This window comes from Rattus norvegicus, chromosome 16 (genome assembly GCF_021556685.1).
Source record: "Rattus norvegicus strain SHRSP/BbbUtx chromosome 16, alternate assembly SHRSP_T2T, whole genome shotgun sequence".
Classification (NCBI taxonomy): domain Eukaryota; kingdom Metazoa; phylum Chordata; class Mammalia; order Rodentia; family Muridae; genus Rattus; species Rattus norvegicus.
In genome coordinates this window covers 31,717,070-31,739,031 of record NC_141549.1, presented here as the reverse complement: position 1 = coordinate 31,739,031, position 21,962 = coordinate 31,717,070, and the positions used below count along the sequence as shown (strand labels likewise).

Sequence of the window (21,962 nt, the reverse complement as noted above, 5' to 3'; positions counted from 1 at the left end):
TGGGCTATGTATTTTAACAGAATTCTCAGAATGAAAAGAAGATAAGAAATGTCTTAATAATCATTCAATATGCTTAGTAATTTGGTAAATTCAAATTACAACTACTCTGTGAAATCATCTCACCCTAGTGAGACAGCTATAATCCTGGAAACGTCTGATAAGAAGAAATGCTGGTGAAGGAGCAGGAGAAGGGAACTTTTATTCACTCTTGGTGGGACTGTGAACTGGTGTAGCCACTGTGGAAATCAGGAGAAAAAGCTAAAAGATAAATCTATATTACCCCGGTATCCTACTCCCTGACATAGCCCCAAAATACCCATCATCCTAGAAGATAGATTGTTCCGCGTTTCTTGATGGTCTATTCACAAAAGCTAGAACGTTAAAACAACCTGTCATTAAACTGATGAATGAATCATGAAAACAGTGGAACAAATACACAATGGAGTTCTATTCAGCACTAAAGACAATGAAATACCAGTCTGGTAAACCAAAATAAAAATTATTATATTGAGTGAATTAATCCAGGCCCAGAAAGGCAAACATCAAAAGTTCGTTTTTATTTCCAGACTTAATTCCAAATCTTTAAATCTGAGTGTATGAGTTGCGGTGACCTCAGACCAGGAAAGTAAGAGCAGAGGTAGAGGGACAGTGAGTACTAGGGGCAGGCAGTGGAAGACATGTGCTATGGATGGGGGTAGATGGGAATAATGGAGACGCTTTAGTTGGGAAGCAGGAAGAAAGGTAAAAAAGAAGTAGAAGAAGGAAGGAGATACGTAGCATTAAGGATGTTTGAAATAAAAAAGAATAGGGAAACATTTAGAAGCTTACTTTAGATATATTATAGATATGTATGTGGGTGTGCATACATATATTGAGTTGTGTATGGATCTACCTATTTAAGTGATGATACACAATATGGAGTGATGGTTGTTTCTGCAAGCCCATGAATTATCTGACATAAGTCCATGAATTTGGTAAATAACTCCTTGAATTGTTTTTTATAGAAATGCAAGTCTCTACAAACATTATAGCCTATTCCCATTGTCCTTGGTTGCTTTCCCCAGGGTGAAGGTGAGCCCATATTGCTGAAGGCAATGCCCACCTCAGACAGAGTTGGAGGAAGTGAGCTGAGACTGGGCTGAAAGCCTCCTCACAGATTGGCTTCATAGCATCAGACTGTGCTATGCAAGCTGCTAAGAGAGAGAAATAATCAGTAGTCCTACCTAACTGTAAAGACTACAGATATAACCATCAGGCCACCAATATATTCTCAATTGCACAGGAGTAGCACTTTTATCTCAGGGTAACCAGAATTTTTTTAATTGTATTTAAGGTTGGCCATTCAATAGGACAAAATTCATGACTTGAACTGCACAGTTAGCCAAACACTTGTGACTGGAGAGATCACGGTCTTTAAATCTATACAATTTATAATATAATATTTTAATACAATATAATATAATATAATATAAATATATATTTATAATATTCTATATTTATAATATAATAATCTATTCTATATTCTATATTCTAATTTATAATATAATAATTTATAATATAATATAATTTATTCTATATTCTATATTCTAATTTATAATATAATATAATATAAATATAAATATATTTATAATATTCTAAATATTTATCGTTATACCCATAGGTTAGTGTACCTCTTGGACCTCATCAGAAGTTCTTTTTGGCAACAGATAGAGACTATTACAGAAGTCCACACGTGGCCAAAATGTAGAGAATTAGTGACTATGGAGTACTCAGCTCTCACTGATACTTCCTCAATGCAACCTCTACACCTAAGTCTAGGAGGATGTTGGGGAGGAGGAAGCAGAAAGATTCTAAAAGTCAGAAGCCTAGGATGCCTACTGCTAGATACTGTCCCATAGGCATGACAGGAAAAATGCACCTGCAGAATTGCAATAAATGATTACCTAAACAAGACCAGCATTATGACCACACCCGTTGGCATACCAACATGGACAAGGGGTGTTCCAGGTAGTCCCATCCCTAAAGGAAAAGCGTGTTGGTTAACTGAAACTGAGAGAAGGAAGTTTTCTCAAGAGATAAGCTCCCACATAGATTGCCCAATCCCAGATAGTTACCCCTGGCCACATATGCATGAGTATAATCAATGCAAAAGATGCCCAGTAAGTTAAGTATACATGTTCGTAAATATGTACATATATATGTACACATATACATGCATATATATAACAATAATAAATAAATCATGAATTGGGGAGGGAGAGGGAGAATAGTTGGGGGGAGAAAGAGTAGGCGTGATATAAATATAATACTTGTGTATTAAGTCCTCAAAAATTAAATTAATAAAAATTGAAGATGAGAGATATAGTCTTTATATTATAAGCATAGCATGCAAACATTTCCTTTTCATATTTATTTATTTTTATTTGATATGTATGATTATTTCTTGGCATATATGTACCACACCTCGTGTCTGTGGGGGTTAGAAAACTAGTTATAAAAGGCTATAACCTACCATGTGGATTCTAAAAATTAAATACATTTTTCTCTCTGGCCCCACAGAAATATGTCTAAACAAAAATAGATTGATATGAACAGATAATTAAATGAAGTAAACTAAGTGTCTATTAGAACAATTAAGGAAATATGTATAGATGATCTTTCTATACTCATAGTATTAGAAGTACTTACGTTCTATAAGATGTATTGTTGAGAAGATGTGACTTAACAATTATAGATTCATTGCTCCTTGGCAAACATAGTGTTTTGATTTCTGTGCACTTCTCGTCAAAAGATGTTTTATCCACAATCATTGCACAACTTCCTTTTAAGTGGATTGCTATTTCAGGATACTTTAATCTATATTGTCAATTCATTAGTACCGAACTCACAGACAAAATCACTCTAACTCATGCCTGAATGGAGTTCATCTGAACACACACTCACTTAGTAAGGTGCACCACAGCTTGCAATGTGCCTGTTAGGTGTTTGGTGTGTGTCTTTAAAAAATCTGAAAACATGAATAGAATATTGATTTGGGGTTTCTATAATTTTTACTGAGTAGGAAAATTAGGAAGTAAAACAAGAATCAATTGTGCACAGATATCAATTCTGATTTGATTTTAGTAAGTACAAAACACAGACACCATAAATAAAATTACCCAGGCTTGGTTCCTTCTCCTAGGAGATTAAGGGTTTATCGGGACACCTAAATCTTTGCCCTTTCTCAATTTTTTTAAATTTTATTTACTTTTTTTTTTTACATTCCAGATTTTATCCCCTTCCTGGTCTACCCTCCAACTGTTCCACATCCCATACCTCCTCCCCACTTCCTGTCTCCATTATGATGTTGCCACCCCCCACCCCACCAGACCTCTAAACTCCCTGGGGCCTCAGTCTCTTGAGAGTTTGGTGCATCTTCTCTGACTGAACCCAGAACATGCACTCCTCTGCTGTATATGTGTTGGGGGCCTCGTATCATCAGCTGGTGTATGCTGCCTGGTTGGTGATCCAGTGTCTGAGAGATCTCAAAGGTCCAGGTTAATTGAGACTGCTGGTCCTCCTACAGGGTCACCCTCCTCCTCAGCTTCTTCCACCTTTTCCCTAATTCAACAGAGGGGTCAGCAGCTTCTATCCAGTAGTTGGGTACAAATATCTGCATCTGATTCTTTCAGCTGCTTGTTGGGTCTGTAGGAGGACAGCCATGATAGGTTCCTTTATGTGAGCACACCACACCACAGCTTCAGTAGTAGTGTCAGGCCTTGAGGCCTCCCCTTGAGCTGACTTTTTTTTCTTTTTTAGAACTCTGAATTTCGAGTCTAACTTCAGCTAGAGAGCAGACCAAGTCTTACATAAATTTAGCTTACCTATTTACTCTTATAGCCTTTACCTGAAACTCATGTACCTTTCCTTAACATAAAAGGGATATGCAAATTTCCAACCACCATGCTCTCTCACACTGATATCCATCCTTTACATTACCAAGCATTACTCAGAGAGCCATTGGTGCCAAAGATATCCTTAGCATATGAAAGGCCTCTGCTCTATATGGTCATATCCTAATGAGAAACATAAAGCAAGTCTATATATAGATCTCTGCTTTAAATCAAGTAGTCAAAACTGCAATGAACAAAAGTGGGTAATGGTTAGGGATAACTGTGAGTATGAATGGTTTAAATTGAGTTGTCAAGCATATATCTTTTGAAGAAGGAAATAAACAGAGGCCTAGATAAACTGAAATAGGAAAAATAGAAATGTCTAGAGACCTAGAATCAGAAGAACACTGAAAGCAAAAGTTGTCATATGGGAAAAAAACTATTTTTTCAGAAGGTAAGGAAGATCATAAGACCAATAGTGCAAGAGTTAGAAGAGGAGAGAGTTGAACCACAGCAACTGAATATGGATTTTATTTTCGACTCAAAACCTTTTAGGTAGGCATTTGTAAGTGATGTGACAACCTTACACAGCACAAAATAAGAAATGAAGATCAAGAGTTAAGGCCTGCAGTTCTTTGTCTCCACAAGTTCCAGGTAAAAAGCAAAGAGATAAGGCACAGCAAAAGTTTAACAATGCCTTTATGAAATTCATAGGCAAATTGGATGGAACAGGGAAATATCATCCTGAATGAGGTAACCCAATCACAGAAAAACACACATGGTATGCACTCATTGATAAGTGGATATTAGCCCAAATGCTCGAATTACCCAAGATGCACAGAACACATGAAACTCAAGGATGACCAAAATGCAAATGCTTCACTCCTTTAAAGAGGAACAAGAATACCCTTGGGAAGGGATAGGGAAGCAAAGTTTAGAACAGAGGCAGAAGGAACGTCCATTCAGAGCCTGCCCCACATGTGGCCCATACATATACAGCCACCAAACTAGATAAGATGGATGAAGCAAAGAGGTGCAGGCTGACAGGAACCGGATGTAGGTTTCTCCTGAGAGACACAGCCAGAATATTATGTATTCTGTATAATATGTATTTGCAAATACATAGGCGAATGTCAGCAGCAAACCACTGAACTAAGAACGGGAACCCCATTTGAAGGTATCAGAGAAAGGACTTAAAGAGCTGAAGGCACTTGAGACCCCATATGAACAACAATGCCAAGCAACCAGAGCTTCCAGGGACTAAGCCACTACCCAAAACTATGCATGGACTGATCCTGGACTCCAATTGCATAGGTAGCAATGAATAGCCTACTAAGGGCTCCAGTGGAAGGGGAAGCCCTTGATCCTGCCAAGACTGGACCCCCAGTAAACGGGATTCTTGTGGGAAGGGTGGTAATGGGGGGAGGATTGGGAGGGGAACACCCATATAGAAGGGGAGAGGGAGGGGTTATGGGTATGTTAGCATGGAAACCGGGAATAACATTTGAAATGTAAATAAGAAATACCCAATTTAATAAAGATGGGGAAAAACAGTTGATATAAACCATTATGTGTCATTGTTCAAGTAATGGAGTAGATTTGATGACACTCTTTAAATGAGTGTTGACATCAAGTGCTGAAATGAATAAGAGAGGAGGTGCTTAACATGTAATCAAAGTAATTGCAGGCTCAGGTTCAATCAGTTAAGAAAATGTGTTTAGGGAGTCTGATATAACTGTCTCCTGAGACATTCAGCCAGAGCATGAGCTTGTAGCCAACCACTGAACTGAGAGCATGGTACCCATTGGAGGACTTAGAGAAAGGATTGAAGGAGCTGAAGAGGTTGGCAACCCCATAAGAACAACAATACCAACCAACCAGAGCTCCCAGGGACTAAACCACCATCCAAAGAGTACACATGGACAGACCCATGGCTCCAGCTCCATATGTAGCAAAGGATAGCCCTGTTGGGCACCAATGGGAGGAGAAGCCTTGCTAAGGCTGGACCCCCACCAGAGTGTAAGGAAATGTCAGGACAGGGAGATGGGATGGCGTAGGTGGATTGGTAGGGGAACACCCTCATAGAAAAAGGGGAGGGGAGAGGATAGGGGGCTTATGGATGGGAAACCAGGAAAGAGAATAATTTTGAAATGCAAATAAATTTTAAAAATCCAATAAAAAAAGAAAATGTGTTCAGCTCATAAATAGATGTAGAAACAATAGAAATAAGGCAAAAGGAAGAAGGGGTAGAAAATAAAAGATAGTAATAAAATGTTATATTGGCTAAACTCAACCCCAAAAGTTTAGTTGTCATTAAATCATTCTACTAATCAGTAAAAATTAAATGGCTTATGTATATACAGTTGTGAGTGTCTGAGATGAGAATATTATCTTTTTACCGTCTTACTTTTGAAGATTGTGAAAGGACTTTATAAACCCCATTTGTCTCCATTGAGGAACTGGGTCAGATTTAGAAAAGAAGCCTACAAGGCACCAACTCCAGGAAAAGACCATAAAGTGCAGAAACAAGATCATAAAACCCCCTCCCAAAGAACAGTCTGAAGGTAACCACAAGAATGGGAATTATCTTCTCTCAGCATGGGCCATCTGTGCTGGGCAGCCCTGTCTCATCCCATGGCTAAACATTCATGACACAGGTATGCTGACCACTGACTACCTGTGAGCCCCTAGCACCTACCAATGAAATTTTAGATTAGCTAATCCTTCTAAAGGGTTCCCCCAGTTCCCTATAAGAAGGTTTGTGAGCCTTTGTCTGGGGTCGCCATTTTGAAAAATGGTGGATCACCACATGCTAGTTATTTCTGCAGATTTAGCTCTTTCTCTTTGCATACTATATAAGTGGGATCTTCCTTCAGACCCTTCTTTCTTCAGACCCTTAAAATTGATGCTATTAAATTTATCTCTAACAATTTATTGATATAAGTAAACTTCAGAAGAGCCAAGCCACTAATCCTCAGATTTCTCAGATTTTAGACATCATTTCTATAATTAAAGAATTCCATAATTTATTGAATTATTTGTTTTATGATACTTCATCTATTAAATATATAAGAAAATGGCAATGGGACCCAGGTATATATTTTTAATATTTATTTTTTTATTTTATGTGGATGTGTATAGTTGTGAGTGCACATACATGCACCAGGTATGTGCTTTGTCTGTAGAGGTTATAAGAGAGCATCACTTTCCCCAGAACCACAGTTATTAGTGGTTGTGAGCCATCTGATGAGGGTCCTCCTCCATATTTTGATCCTCCTGCAATATCAGCAAATGTTCTTAACCACTGAACCATCTCTCAAGCCCAAGTTTTTTGTTTTTTGTTTTTGTTTTTGTTTTTTTTTTTATTAACTTGAGTAATTCTTATTTACATTTCGAGTGTTATTCCCTTTCCCGGTTTCCGGGCCAACATCCCCCAACCCCTCCCCCTCCCCTTCTTTATGGGTGTTCCCCTCCCCATCCTCCCCCCATTGCCACCCTCCCCCCAACAGTCTAGTTCACTGGGGGTTCAGTCTTAGCAGGACCCAGGGCTTCCCCTTACACTGGTGATCTTACTAGGCTATTCATTGCTACCTATGAGGTCAGAGTCCAGGGTCAGTCCATGTATAGTCTTTAGGTAGTGGCTTAGTCCCTGGAAGCCCTGGTTGCTTAGCATTGTTGTTCATATGGGGTCTCGAGTCCCTTCAAGCTCTTCCAGTACTTTCTCTGATTCCTTCAACGGGGATCCTGTTCTCAGTTCAGTGGTTTGCTGCTGGCATTCGCCTCTGTATTTGCTGTACTCTGGCTGTGTCTCTCAGGAGAGATCTACATCCAGCTCCTGTCTGCCTGTACTTCTTTGCTTCATCCATCTTGTCTAATTGGGTGGCTGTATATGTATGGGCCACATGTGGGGCAGGCTCTGAATGGGTTTTCCTTCTGTCTCTGTTTTAATCTTTGCCTCTCCCTTCCCAGCCAAGGGTATTCTTGTTCCTCTTTTAAAGAAGGAGTGAAGCACTCACATTTTGATCATCTGTCTTGAGTTTCGTTTGTTCTAGGGATCTAGGGTAATTCAAGCATTTGGGCTAATAGCCACTTATCAATGAGTGCATACCATGTATGTCTTTCTGTGATTGGGTTAGCTCACTCAGGATGATATTTTCCAGTTCCAACCATTTGCCTACGAATTTCATAAACTCGTTGTTTTTGATAGCTGAGTAATATTCCATTGTGTAGATGTACCACATTTTCTGTATCCATTCCTCTGTTGAAGGGCATCTGGGTTCTTTCCACTTTCTGGCTATTATACATAAGGCTGCAATGAACATAGTGGAGCACGTGTCTCTTTTATATGTTGAGGCATCTTTTGGGTATATGCCCAAGAGAGGTATAGCTGGATCCTCAGGCAGTTCAATGTCCAATTTTCTGAGGAACCTCCAGACTGATTTCCAGAATGGTTTTACCAGTCTGCAATCCCACCAACAATGGAGGAGTGTTCCTCTTTCTCCACATCCTCGCCAGCATCTGCTGTCACCTGAGTTTTTGATCTTAGCCATTCTGACTGGTGTGAGGTGAAATCTCAGGGTTGTTTTGATTTGCATTTCCCTTATGACTAAAGATGTTGAACATTTCTTTAGGTGTTTCTCAGCCATTCGGCATTCCTCAGCTGTGAATTCTTTGTTTAGCTCTGAACCCCATTTTTTAATAAGGTTATTTGTTTCCCTGCGGTCTAACTTCTTGAGTTCTTTGTATATTTTGGATATAAGGCCTCTATCTGTTGTAGGATTGGTAAAGATCTTTTCCCAATCTGTTGGTTGCCGTTTTGTCCTAACCACAATGTCCTTTGCCTTACAGAAGCTTTGCAGTTTTATGAGATCCCATTTGTCGATTCTTGATCTTAGAGCATAAGCCATTGGTGTTTTGTTTAGGAAATGTTTTCCAGTGCCCATGTGTTCCAGATGCTGCCCTAGTTTTTCTTCTATTAGTTTGAGTGTATCTGGTTTGATGTGGAGGTCCTTGATCTACTTGGACTTAACCTTTGTACAGGGTGATAAGCATGGATCGATCTGCATTCTACATGTTGACCTCCAGTTGAACCAGCACCATTTGCTGAAAATGCTATCTTTTTTCCATTGGATGGTTTTGGCTCCTTTGTCAAAAATCAAGTGCCCATAGGTGTGTGGGTTCATTTCTGGGTCTTCAATTCTGTTCCATTGGTCTATCTGTCTGTCTCTGTACCAATACCATGCAGTTTTTATCACTATTGCTCTGTAATACTGCTTGAGTTCAGGGATAGTGATTCCCCCTGAAGTCCTTTTATTGTTGAGGATAGTTTTAGCTATCCTGGGTTTTTTGTTATTCCAGATGAATTTGCAAATTGTTCTGTCTAACTCTTTGAAGAAATGGATTGGTATTTTGATGAGGATTGCATTGAATCTGTAGATCGCTTTTGGTGAAATGGCCATTTTTACTATATTAATCCTGCCAATCCATGAGCATGGGAGATCTTTCCATCTTCTGAGGTCTTCTTCAATTTCTTTCTTCAGAGTCTTGAAGTTCTTATTGTACAGATCTTTTAGTTGCTTGGTTAAAGTCACACCGAGGTACTTTATATTATTTGGATCTATTATGAAGGGTGTCCCTAATATCTTTCTCACAAGCCCAAGTTTTTAATCAGACACTTTCATTTACTCTTCGCTGTAAGCTAGTGAATAATATTTATTATTAAAATTACAATAACAAACTTCAAATGCAAAGCAATTTCAAAACAAAGATCTCCCAACTGCAAAGTTGTCAGCAGCATAGAATACAGCATTGTGGTTAAAACAGAAAAGACTTATTTTTCATGATGAAAGATATGTGTGGGATATAATGTAGCAAGAGTGAAGACAGGCATATCAAAGATATACGTGTGTGTGTGTGTGTGTGTGTGTGTGTGTGTGTGTGCGTGTATGTGTATGTATGTATGTGTGTATGTATGTATGTATCAGAGGCCTGCAGGTAAGACAAGAGAGGCTCTAACTGCATAGATGTCTTCTAGACGCCCCTGATGCTGGTGCTATGATAACAAAGACATGACTACAGTCTTTGTTCTCAGAGGCGAGTATACCTCACCAGTGATGGCACGGGAGCCCCTGCCTTTGATGGCTTGGACACTGAGTCAGGCTTATTCTGGTGAGTACAAAAATACTCTCCACTGTGACATCTGGATTCCCAGATCTTACTGGGACCCATCACGCCCAGTCATCTCATCATGCTTTCACACATCCCTTTGAGATCTCACTTTCTAGATTCTTTTACTAACCATAGCATGCTACGGAGTCCTTAGATGATTTCTCCATATCTTTACTTCTTATTGCTTCCCTTTCTTAGTTTTTATTGTAATACAGATGGAAAGAAAGAAGGGGGAAGGGAGGGAGGAAGTAAAGAGGGAGGGAGGAAAGAAAGAAATGGAGGAAGAAAGGAGAAGGAAGGGAGGGAGGAACAGAGGGCGGAAGAGAGGGAAGAAGAAGTATTAGTTGTCGTGATTAATCTCAGAGTCAGTTTTTGTTCCATGTTGGCCTTTGGATATTCTAATTCTTTACCTAACAATACAATAATGCCATTGATCTGGGTGGTAAATTTCTGAATGTTTATGTATGCGTGTGTGGTATGTATGCTTTTCTGTATGTGTGTTCACATGTGTATTGGCACTTGTGTGTGTTCACATGTGTATGGACACTTGTGTGTGTCCAGTTGCATTGAAGGTTAGAGGCCATAAGTTGGTACTACTCTGTTTTCCAATGTTTATCTACTGAGACAGGTTCTCTGGCTGAGCACAGAGTTTAGGGATTCTAGATAGCCTAGTTAGCTGATTTTCCTGTTAAATCCTCCCTCTAGACCCTCCAGACATGATGGCATCACAGGTGGCCTGCCTAGCTTTTATCTGAGTTCTGGAGAATCTCTGGTCCCCAGGCAGGTGCTTGATCCAATGAGCTATCTCCCCAGAGCACCAACAAATAGTTTTTGATGAAGTTAAAAGCTTCTAAGAATGTTTAGAATATTATGTTCGATATAAACAAGTTTTGTAATCATATAAACCCCCCAAAAAAAGTTCTCCATCGTAACATAAAAAGAAACCTCTAGAGGAGAAATAAAGCTTCTGTGATTTAATAGACCCTCCAAGCAATCTTATGACAGAGGCCTGTGCATTTGCTTTAAGAAAAAAAAGCTTCAAAAGCTATCCTCAACACTTCAAACATTCTAATTCAAATAGCACAGTTAATGTAAACTCACTTTAATCTTCTTGCAAATGTCTATAACAAGAGAAAAGGAAAAAAGAATCAACCTTTCTCTCTTGATGTTGCATTTTATAGGCTATCCTCTGCTTCTTCGCTGATTAAAAGGCTGATCCTTTTTCTACGCTTACTTAATGAGGAGGCCCTTAAATGCTGCTGTCATTTATAGAGAACAAGCGACCATGAAGTTTCCCTAAAAGACATTACCTCAAAGGCCTGAAAGGTCAGTCCAACATGGTAGCCCTCGGACACCATTATTTTCCATACACACTCCTTCATTGGTCGATAGTCGTCGGGGTAATTGGGAGACTGAATCTGTCCTTCATTTTTCCTTATCTCCCCTCCACAAATTGCTGATGAAGGCAAAACAAACAAGTCTCAACAGGCCATTTCACCACACTTTTCTGCAAAGTATTTAAAGTCCAATTCTCTAGGAATGCAAAGACCATGACATAAAGAAAACCAAAGCTAGACAACTGTAGTCCAACCAAGATTGTGGGATAAACACAGTTGCTTAACTGTATGCATTAGAGAATGACCAGCTCAGGAGAACAGACATCGCTGTGATGCCTTAACCAAAACTAAAATTGATTTTCATTTTTATTTATCTTGTAAGGTCATTTTCTCTGAATTTGTCCTGTGATTCCCTGTGCTGGTGTCTTAAGCTTCTGAACACAGGTAAAATAGCTCATTAGCAAAGCAGCTTCACTGGTCAGAACCCCTGGAGCCTCTGACAGCATTGGCATGTAGCATCTGTGGGTCTGTTCAGTAACCCTCTCCCCCACAGGGAGGTGAATCTTTATAAGGGAAGTGGGACTGTCCTGTCTTGGAAACTACTTAATCTCCAATATGGAGAAGGGATTTGCCCGCCCACAACCTGCCCAGAAAGGCTAGTTTACAGCCAGGAAGCTGGATGCCAGCCCATTGTCTTCAAGAAATATAGAACAAAAGCATGTAATAAATTCTTCTTCACATGCTGACTCTCCATTTCGACAAAGAATGCTTCAGAACTGTATACAATCACCCTCTGTACAGTTTCCAAGAATGGGGTATTTCACCACCACAGGGGTCAAACAGATTTTTTTTTAAATCAGTACAAAGAAAAATCCTAATTTTTCTTAACATTTCACAGCATCATAAAACAAACATTAAGAGCCGTTGTCTATTTGTCTTATTACTGTATCACTTACACTAAGAAACCTGTTCTTCTTGCCGTTTAAACTTATCAAGTATTTTTTATTAAAATCATCCTGTGAACATCAACATGTTGGTTCCGAAAAACTATGCAATGGCAAAATAAGCATTCCAGATTGTTTTAATGAAACCAAAGGCAACAGCGTTTCTGTTGCGATGCTGAGGATGAAGTGATCTCAGAGATGTTATGTGACTTACCTTCATAGACGGCTGCAAACCCTTTCCCTACCCAGTTACTGCTGCTACGAAACTCAATCCACATTCTGCTGTCTGTTGATGTGAGAACTCCAGCCACTTTGTCCCCACAGAATCTACCTAAAAGAAATTAAAGAATAAAGAGAGGTTCCTAAATATGAATATGTAGTATGTATTAAATTACACATTGTACATTGAATTAAAGACTTGTGTTCCATATTAGCTATAAGTTATATATATATGCATATATATGTATTTATGCTACATTGTGATTTATTACAGCAGCAAAAAAACACTCAAGAAGTAGCAATGAAAATTGTGAAGAATCTGCATTAAGAGTCACAGCATTAGGAAGGTTAAACCACTGGTTTAGAGATATAACTTTATCTTAATAAAGGTAAAGAAATACAGCACTCCCTTCAGACCACTTCTAAATCTTCAATCTATTGACACTCATATCATTATCATGTAACGATTTAAGAGTTAACCCCACTCCACAAAGTCATAAAGGATCACCTGATGCTTCAAGGTGGTGCTGTGACTCTATGGGAAACAGAGTCTCAAGTCATCCTGAGAAATTAGAGCAATTATCAATCTGATTACCCCCCCCCCCAGAAGGATACAATTTGCTCTGAATGCAAAGAGAAGTTTCTCCCCTCATCAAGGTAATGACAACATCTCAGGACAAATAGTGTAAGATGTCCAGGTGTTTTACATTAACACACACACCAACTCAGATAAAGCTAATCGTCTGTGGTATTGTAACCAGAATAGTCCTATCAAATTGATTCTGAATGCTGGTCATAGACAATGAGTAAAGTCACAGAATAAGTCCTTCCTTTCCACATCATCCTTGAACAGGCTCATTGCTCACTACATGATCCAATCTTTACACACACACACACACACACACACACACACACACGCACGCACGCACGCACGCACGCACGCACATGCACACTCATATACACACACCATGTAAAATAACTCTACAATCATACTATACTATTACCCATTCTTACAACTGTTTTCCTTTTTAAACTAGCATACACCTACTAAATATCTCTGTGACATTTTTGAATGAGTGTGTTTAATATGTTCTCCTTCTGTCTCCTCTCACTTCTCCCACTACCCCTACTCCTGTGTACCCCACTCTCTTCCATCGCTTTTCCTCTCAATTCACATTCATAGCCAAACTGTGTAAAGAAGCGTACACTCTTGGTTCAGATCAGCACATGAGACAGAACAGAAACTCCCAGCATTTCTATTCATGTCTGTGTGCTGCTGAAAATAATCATACTCATAAATTCAAATTAAAAAAAACTAATTTGAATAAAAAATTCACAGAAAAGGTCAGTAAGTAAAGAAATAGTTCTGATACTAGGCATTAAATTAAAGAGCCATGGCAAAGGATAGCATTGCATTCACTGTTCCATGCATACAAACGACAGACAAATCACTGCATCCTCCGTTTTAGAGGGCATGATATGGTTGCTGGAGTCTCTGTGATTCTAACTCCCCTCCTGGTGAGCTGATGCTGTCGATCCCAGCTATTTCACTCAGAGCTGTCTTTCAAGGAACGTAAGAGAGAGATTTCACACATTATCTGTACCACACTGAGTCTTTCTGGTGGACCACTCTGCCCTGAACCAGAAAGCAGATGGTGCAATCCCACAAAGTGCTTTCCTGGATGTAGATTCAGATTAGATTCTCAACTGGAAGCCATTGAAGTGGGTTTTTTTTTTTTTTTTTGAATTCCAACTATGCATGCAGGGCATTGTTTCACATAGGCTGAGAAACTAGATGTAGAAAACAGTGCTTTGTTTTCCTCAACTTGAAGTATTACATCAGTTTGACTCTTCATTCTTGTTTTCAAGAATTTCCAGAGATGGAACAAACTTACTAAGGTAGTTTCCACCTCAAGTCCGGCAGTGTCCATTCAGCAGATTTCAGAGGCTAAGGCCAAAGATCACTACTGGACAAAACCTTAACTGAGCAAAGCTATGACTAAAAGGGAAGATAAGCCCGGTCTGAGAAAGAAAGAAAATCAGTGTTGAGGGGCTGCTGGCCTGTGGCTGGGCTCACAGTTCCTCCCACTCCTGAGCAGTCAGAGAGCAGCACTACACCGCTTCGTGCAAGCTTCTTGTGTAGTCTGTAGTTTAAAACTGGGAGCAGACATTCATGAGAACCAATCTGAACTGCAGTTACTGACACAAACTACAGGTGACTCTCCTCTGAAGGATTCTCCGAGAAACAAAGGGCAGATGTTTATAGGAGTACATTCCCTTGTCCAGGAAGGCAGCTAACAAAGATGGACCTGATAACTCACTCTTATGGTACAGGAAAGAAAACACACACACACACACACACACACACACACACACACTCACACACACAGGCCATATATACGTGCAATCTATCAAAACTAGTATCCTTAAATTTCAAATTCAGTAATAAATGCTGTGTGGAATCAGTAAGCATAACCTTTGGGAAGCTATGCTCAATCGCTGTGTTCAGATCAAATAATCTACCCCATATTTAAATAATTTTAAGTCAGTGAATCAATCTATTCATCTATTTGCCCTTGAGAAGTTTTTGGTATGGTTGAAAAATATAAATTTAAAAATATAAATGAGTTCAGCAATATAGATTAAAACTGATAAGTCTTGGAAACACTGTCTGGCTCTACCACAGAATAGAGATACCACCACAGAGGAGATGAGTAATAGCTTACCAAGGAGAGGTGACTTTCTCCAGTAGCCATCTCTTACTTCAATGTAATCATACCAGCACAAACTACTCTTGTATAGGTCCATCGTGGTAAAATTCAAGACAATCTGCAAAGCACAGAGAGTAAAAGTGACTGTTAGCACATAGAGATTTGATTCCAAGAGGGAATTCAAAACAACGAAAATAGACTCCTTTTTTCTATATACTTATAGAACCCTGGCAACTTGATTAAAAACTTGAAACCACACATTCTTATTCCCATTAGTATGGTCTGCATGTGTGTGAGCACTCACATGTATGAGAACATGTAAGTGTGTGAGTATTGCATGTGCACAGCATGTGTATTGAAGTCAGAGGGCAACCTCAAGTGTCAGTACTCTGACATGGTTCACCTTGTATTGGAGAAAAGGTTTCTGATTGGTCTGGAGCTTTGCCAAGTAAGCTATACTGGAGAGAACTCCTACGGAAGCCTCTGCCTCTGTCTCTCATTGCACCTTACATTGCATTACAGGGGCAATCACTTTGTCTGATATTTCACTCAACTTTGTAATCTGGAGATCTTAACTCAAGCAAGCACTTTACCAAACAAGCCATCCCCCAGCTGCATTTATAGACTACTTAATAAAAGCAACAACAACACAATGTTAATCACTGGTATAAAAAGCATTTTAGCCATTAACCTGAAATCCACAGTTTTAATTTGAGCAATCTTAAAACAAGTAGAAACCTTTATGCAAAAAGTTTATTTTGAATTTTTTCCTAGGATAAAAGGTTTAAACCATGAATAATTTCCAATTTTTCCACAAATGACTTCTTTTTAATAATTTATTTCAAAGACAACCATCAAGACAACTATAATTATGTTAAAAATAAACACCATGTGCTATATTCCCAGAACATAATATCTTTGTGTGTGTTGAAATGTTTAAATACAGCTCTAACATTTAGATTTATCCCTCTGAGTGTAATTAAAGGCAGATGGCACAGCAGTTATCCAGATCCAAGAACATACATGCAAAAGCTTCTGAGCTGGATGACCTTGTACTTGACCCTTTATTCTTTCTTTATTTGGAATGATGCTGCGTTTTGGGTAGATAATTTTTAAAAAGTCCTTGGAAAGATAATTTTCTTCATGGCTTCATAAAAGTCTTCATTTTTCAAAGCTTTAACTTCTTTACTTTGACTCGGTTATGCCAAAAGTACAGTGGAATTACCATGAGACATGTACTTCTATGATGTCAAATTATTTGGAAACCATTTTGTATATTCAAAAGCTCAATTAACCCTCTGGTACTTTAAATATATCTAATAGGTTTTAGGCTCATAATAAATTTGTTCTTTAGAAACTGAAATGGATGCTAGCCAAAAGCAATAAATTGTGAATATTTGAAATGCCTTTCTATAAAACTATGGTTTGTAACAGTGTTCAAAGAACCTTTTAGTGAGAGTGGAAAAGCTGGATACAGGTTGAGAGAGAAAGGGGAAAGAGGTAGAGAGAAACAGAAAGAGAAAGAGAGAGAGAGAGACAGACAGACAGACAGACAGACAGAGATAATAAATTAACCTTCCTACGTCCATATTCCAGAGCAGCCTGCCAACACTGATAACAATATATGCTTCTCCTCTTTTCCTTTTTACTATTATTCATATTAATATTTTAATGCCTATTATATTCTGATAGAGAAAAAAGGAAAGGGTGTGGAAAGGGTGACTGAGATCTCAAGGAGGGGAGCTGATCAGAGTATATTGTATGAAAAGTATCGATTTTTAATAACAATAAATAAATATAAAACTGTCCAATAGTACTAGTCAATCAAGGAATGCACATTAAAACCACAGTGAAGTACTACTTCACACCTATTAGAATAACTATTTCAGAAAGAAAGATTTAAAAAGTAGGTATAAATGTGGGGGAAAAAATCCTTGCACACTGTTGGGAACCTAGTTCACCTATTAGAGAAAGTAATGGCACTTCCTTGTGAAATTGAAATTTGAACATGATAGTATCTGAAAATCCTATTTCTTTATGTAGAAAGGTAATAAAAAAAAACCCACTCTCTTATAGGGAGAAGTAAAAGAAAAAAAGAAAAGAAAAGAGAAGAGAAAAGAAAGTTGATCACTGGGCAATGGGGGAATCACACATTAGACAAAGAACAAAACATGTAGCAAAACATGAGGACTATACCCAGTACCCACTTAAATGCCAGCCAGGCATGGAGGCCCAATTATCACCCTAGAGCTTCCTGGGATACAAAGACAGGGAACACTGGGACCAAGCTGGCCAGCGAGGTTATCCAAATTGGTAAGCTCTGGGTTGGACGGAGAGACTCTGCATTGATGTATAAGATAGAGATCAATGGAGGAAGACAGTAACCTCTGGTTCTTCATGCATGTGCACATATGCATATAAACTTGCCTAGTCCCACATACATGTGAACACACATACATACACCCATGCACCTCACACGCATGTACTCTAAAAGAGGAGAAAAGGGAAAAGGAAGCTCCGCTTATGGTGAAACTCATCCTGAGCCCAAACCTTCAAAGCATAAAGAGTCAAGGTCACTGTAAATAAACCTTATGCATCTTACGTCTAGGCTCCATGACAGTTGCTGATGAAACTTTACTACAAAGTCAGTTTCGATTGTCTATATGACTCAATGCATCCGGTTTTGATTATTAACTCCCCAAAATGAGACAGGGGAAATGCATTTCAAGGTTGCAATCCACCACTCACTGGCATAACTTAGTTTTATAAAATCTCCTCTTTGTTTTATTCTTCCAGATTGCATGTTCCCTCTACTTTCCTTGTTCTTCTTTTCCTTTATTCAGCTTTGTTATCCTAGATAGTTTCAAAAAGTTCCCAAAAACCCAAGAGCACAGTCCAGATCATTCTTTTCTCTCCTTAGTCTCCGTCCGCATTTGACTATAAAAAGATTTTATTTCAGAATTATTTGTAGCAACTCTCCAAAACATTTTCTACACCAACACAACTTTACACTATCCTTCAGATATGGCTGGAATATAATTTCTGGATTTTTTTACCTTAATTCCTGTTAATTCTGTTTGCATCTAGTAAAGTATGAGTAGTAATGCCTGTGTCTGACAGTTTTATTTGTATTCTGTCAACAGCAGACAAAAGGGCTTCAGACCATCCTCATCACTTGAGAAATCTATGACTGTTGAGTCACAGAGGCTGGATAAAGGCACAAAGAAGATAACTGAAGTTCCTGGGTGGCATCTCTTAAACGGGGAAATTTTACAATCGTGTGCAAGTAGTTTTAATTTGCCTCCTAAAGGAGGAAAAGAAATCAGCTAAACTGGAAATACATTTATCATCACCATCAACCCAAACTGAAAATGATGTGGCTGGACTGCTAAGAAACAGTTAATACATAAAATCATAGACCCTCCCTCCCCACACACACACAGACACACACAGAGCTAGACAAAAGGATAATTCTGAACAGAAGAGTTTCCTATCTTGTTTTTAATCTTCTAGTTTAAGCTCCAAGAACCATGGAGGAACAAAACCGGCCTGACACTAATATGAAACACAGAATCCTTTAGAAGTAGAAAATGTAATAAAGATAGGTTTTCTAAATCAAATTTTGGGACTGTGACTATGGAGGTAAAATCCTGGCCTTTGAGTAATGCTGCTATAAGAATTCCTAGTTGAATTACACATCAAAAGCACTTGGTAAACACAGGTTTTGTTTTCTATTATACTAGTTTATATAAACATATTGCTCCTATCAAAGAATAATAAATGAATGCTGCATTAGAAGCATTTCATTCCGGGTGGTAATAAGCATCAATTTGAAATTAATTACAGCTCCCTCGAAACACAAATGGAGACAAAGCAGGGAGGAAGCTCTCCAGTTTCCTGGTCTGTGAGGAGATTCAGTTGCAAAGTCTGAGTGATAGACTTGCAGCTGAGTTTGCTCCTTAAAGACTCTGTTTGACAGTGCAGCGGAGTGAAGAATCTTGAAGAAAGGCAGATCAGCTGTCCGAGGGTCTGGACGTCTGCAAGTCTCCAGAGCAAGAATCAGTGTCAGCACAATCAAGACAATGCTGATCAGTTACGCAAATTCCACGGCACTGTTAAAAGGCCAATTCCAATAGCATTGGCACCTTTCAGAGACAAGGAGAGGGAACATATATACCAAGTCCATTTGGTTGGTGTTATTTAATGGCTTTTGGAAAAAGATATTAGAATCAAAAGTAGCAGAATACAATAGATTACTGAACTCTGGTCAGAGGAAACCTAGGGAAATCTAATGCATTACATTCGTTGGCTACAGGATTTTCCTCAGCAATCGAGTTCTGAAGCCACAAATAAACCAGTAAACCATTCTACAGACAAATTCTATCTGCAGCTCATTTCTACAAATGAAAAGTTGTAACAATTCTCTACAATATTGTCTGTGCACTTTGGGCACTGTATTGTCAGAAATGAATATTTATGGCAAACCTATAAAGATATAGCTACCAGTTGCATGTCCTTTGTAATCCAGAAGCTATCGAACATTAACATTATATCAAAACTTGCTTTGAACAACAGGGAAAGTATTCTATCCTCTGAAATTACAAGCTGTTCATTATAGTACATCAAAAGACCTGGGTTCAAGGTCAAATCCTATCTTCTCAGATTTTTAGTTTACTTAAATTTTCAAATGTTGAAACCTTTTGAGTAGGATGTCATCAAATCAAACTTACATTCCCGTGATTAGATTGCAAAGCTTTCAGTTGTAGGCCATGAAGAAAAATCAAGAAGACAACCCCTGAGCTCTGTGAATTGTGCATGTGTAAACCATGGTCATTGTAATACTCAAACATCCATCTTAACATAAGCTTTGAAAACAAGGGTAGAGCCAAGCACTATTGGTCAACACAAATAATAAAACAAAAAAATAAATAAAATAACCCTAATGGTATTCTGCTATACTCAGAGATCAGTACCTTGTCTATTCAAAAGAGCTGCTTCCTCCGGCAGCAGATGGGAGCTGGTAGAGAGACCAACAGAAAGTCATTACAAAGAATCAGAGTATAAACCAGAGAGCTCCATTAAGTCCCTAACCTCAAATATGGGGAACCCAGTGGAGGAGAGGGAGGAAAGGTTATAGAAGTCAAAGGGAATGGAGGACACCAGGAGAATGCAGCTCTCTGAATCAACTAAGCAGGGTGTATATCTTTTAAAAAGATATTTATTTTAAAGTTCCATAGGAAAACCATCCAATTACGATGTGGGATATAAAAGAACTCAAGAATTGATGAGAAACCTTGGAACCTTCATTGAAGTGTCTGCCTTATAGGTTAGATGACCCCAAGTAGTCAAACTTCTCTTAGAGTGCAATTATATGGCAGACAGATAGAAAAGTGGGGATTAAATTGCCAAAGGAATTCTTCTACTTAAAAGTATGTAATAGTGTTTGCATTTTGAATTTTTGATCAGATTTTGCCTGGTATTAAGGACAGTCTTTTTCTTTTGTTATGTGTTCTTATGGAAAATTTATTTCTTGATTATTCACAGTTATCAAGAGAGAATAATGTCATATCTTTATCATGAGAAAGCATCAGGATTACTCAAAAAACAAAACAGAAAACAGAAGAAATCAGTTTAATTTTTTTACAGTGTATTTCAACACAACGAAATGTGCTCAATCATTATCATAGTGAATATAATGTCAAAGGAAAATTATATCACATTTTAGTAAAGTGACATTTATATCACTAAAAATATTTCTACAGTTGAAAAAATACTATGGCACAATAAACATTTGACCATCTTTTATAGTGATAGGCACATAGCTATATCCCATGTAGATGTAACTCAAATCACATATACACCTATAATGTATATGTATCTATATAACAAATAGACATATGTTTATTATCTAAATGTGTATACATATGTCCATATAATTTACTGATATATCATATGTGTATAATATAGTAATAAATATATAATATAGTAAATACAAATCCATATATAATATAATACATAGATATACAATATAATATATATATGTATATATATATATATACTACATGCAACCTTTGATATGTATATTATATCAAAATCTGCTGTGTTCCTATCTGACTATTGGTAAATTTTAGTCATACAATCTTTTGTTTTCTTTTTTCTTTATTTTCTCTTATTGGATATATTCTTTATTTAAATTTCTAATGTTATCCCCTTTCCTGGTTTCCCCTCCAGAAACTCTCAATCCCAATCCCCCTTACCCTGCTTCTATGAGGGTGCACATCCATGCACCCAACCACACACTCCCTCCTGCCTCCCCACCCTGGCATTCCCCTACACTGGGCATCAAGCCTTCACAGGACCACGGGCCTCTCCTCTCACTGATGCCAGACAAGGCCATCTTCTGCTACATATGTGGCTGGAGCCATGGATCACTCCGTGTGTACTCTTTTGTTGGTGATTTAGTCCCTGGGAGTTCAGGGGTGTCTAGTTGGTTGATATTGGCAGTTTTCTTCATGTCACCATTACCAGAATTCTCTTTCTTTCTCTAGCTACTCAACAACTTCCATGTACTATGGAAGCTCTAAACACATTGACTCACCATAAACCTTCGACATGGAAATACTCTTCATTTCCTAGCTGACACAAACACTTCCAAACTTACTGCCCTTTTGTTTTTAACTTTCATGCATCTAGAATATTTTCTGTGCTCTG

At 38.3% G+C, this 21,962-nt stretch overlaps 2 protein-coding genes across 3 annotated transcripts in view; both read right to left on the bottom strand.

The window, feature by feature from the left end:
* Positions 1-21,962, bottom strand: part of Erich1 (glutamate-rich 1) — a gene marked incomplete at its 5' end in the record, with an annotated part of 52,793,804 nt that overhangs the window by 51,925,332 nt on the left and 846,510 nt on the right.
* Positions 1-21,962, bottom strand: part of Tll1 (tolloid-like 1) — a 198,537-nt gene that overhangs the window by 50,955 nt on the left and 125,620 nt on the right. For all 3 annotated transcript variants that reach the window (XM_087589083.1, NM_001106081.3, XM_087589084.1), the window contains 3 exon segments: positions 15,267-15,369; positions 12,536-12,652; positions 11,351-11,496 (listed from right to left, as the gene is read on the bottom strand). In XM_087589083.1, the coding sequence (XP_087445209.1) occupies positions 11,351-11,496; positions 12,536-12,652; positions 15,267-15,369 (366 nt within the window).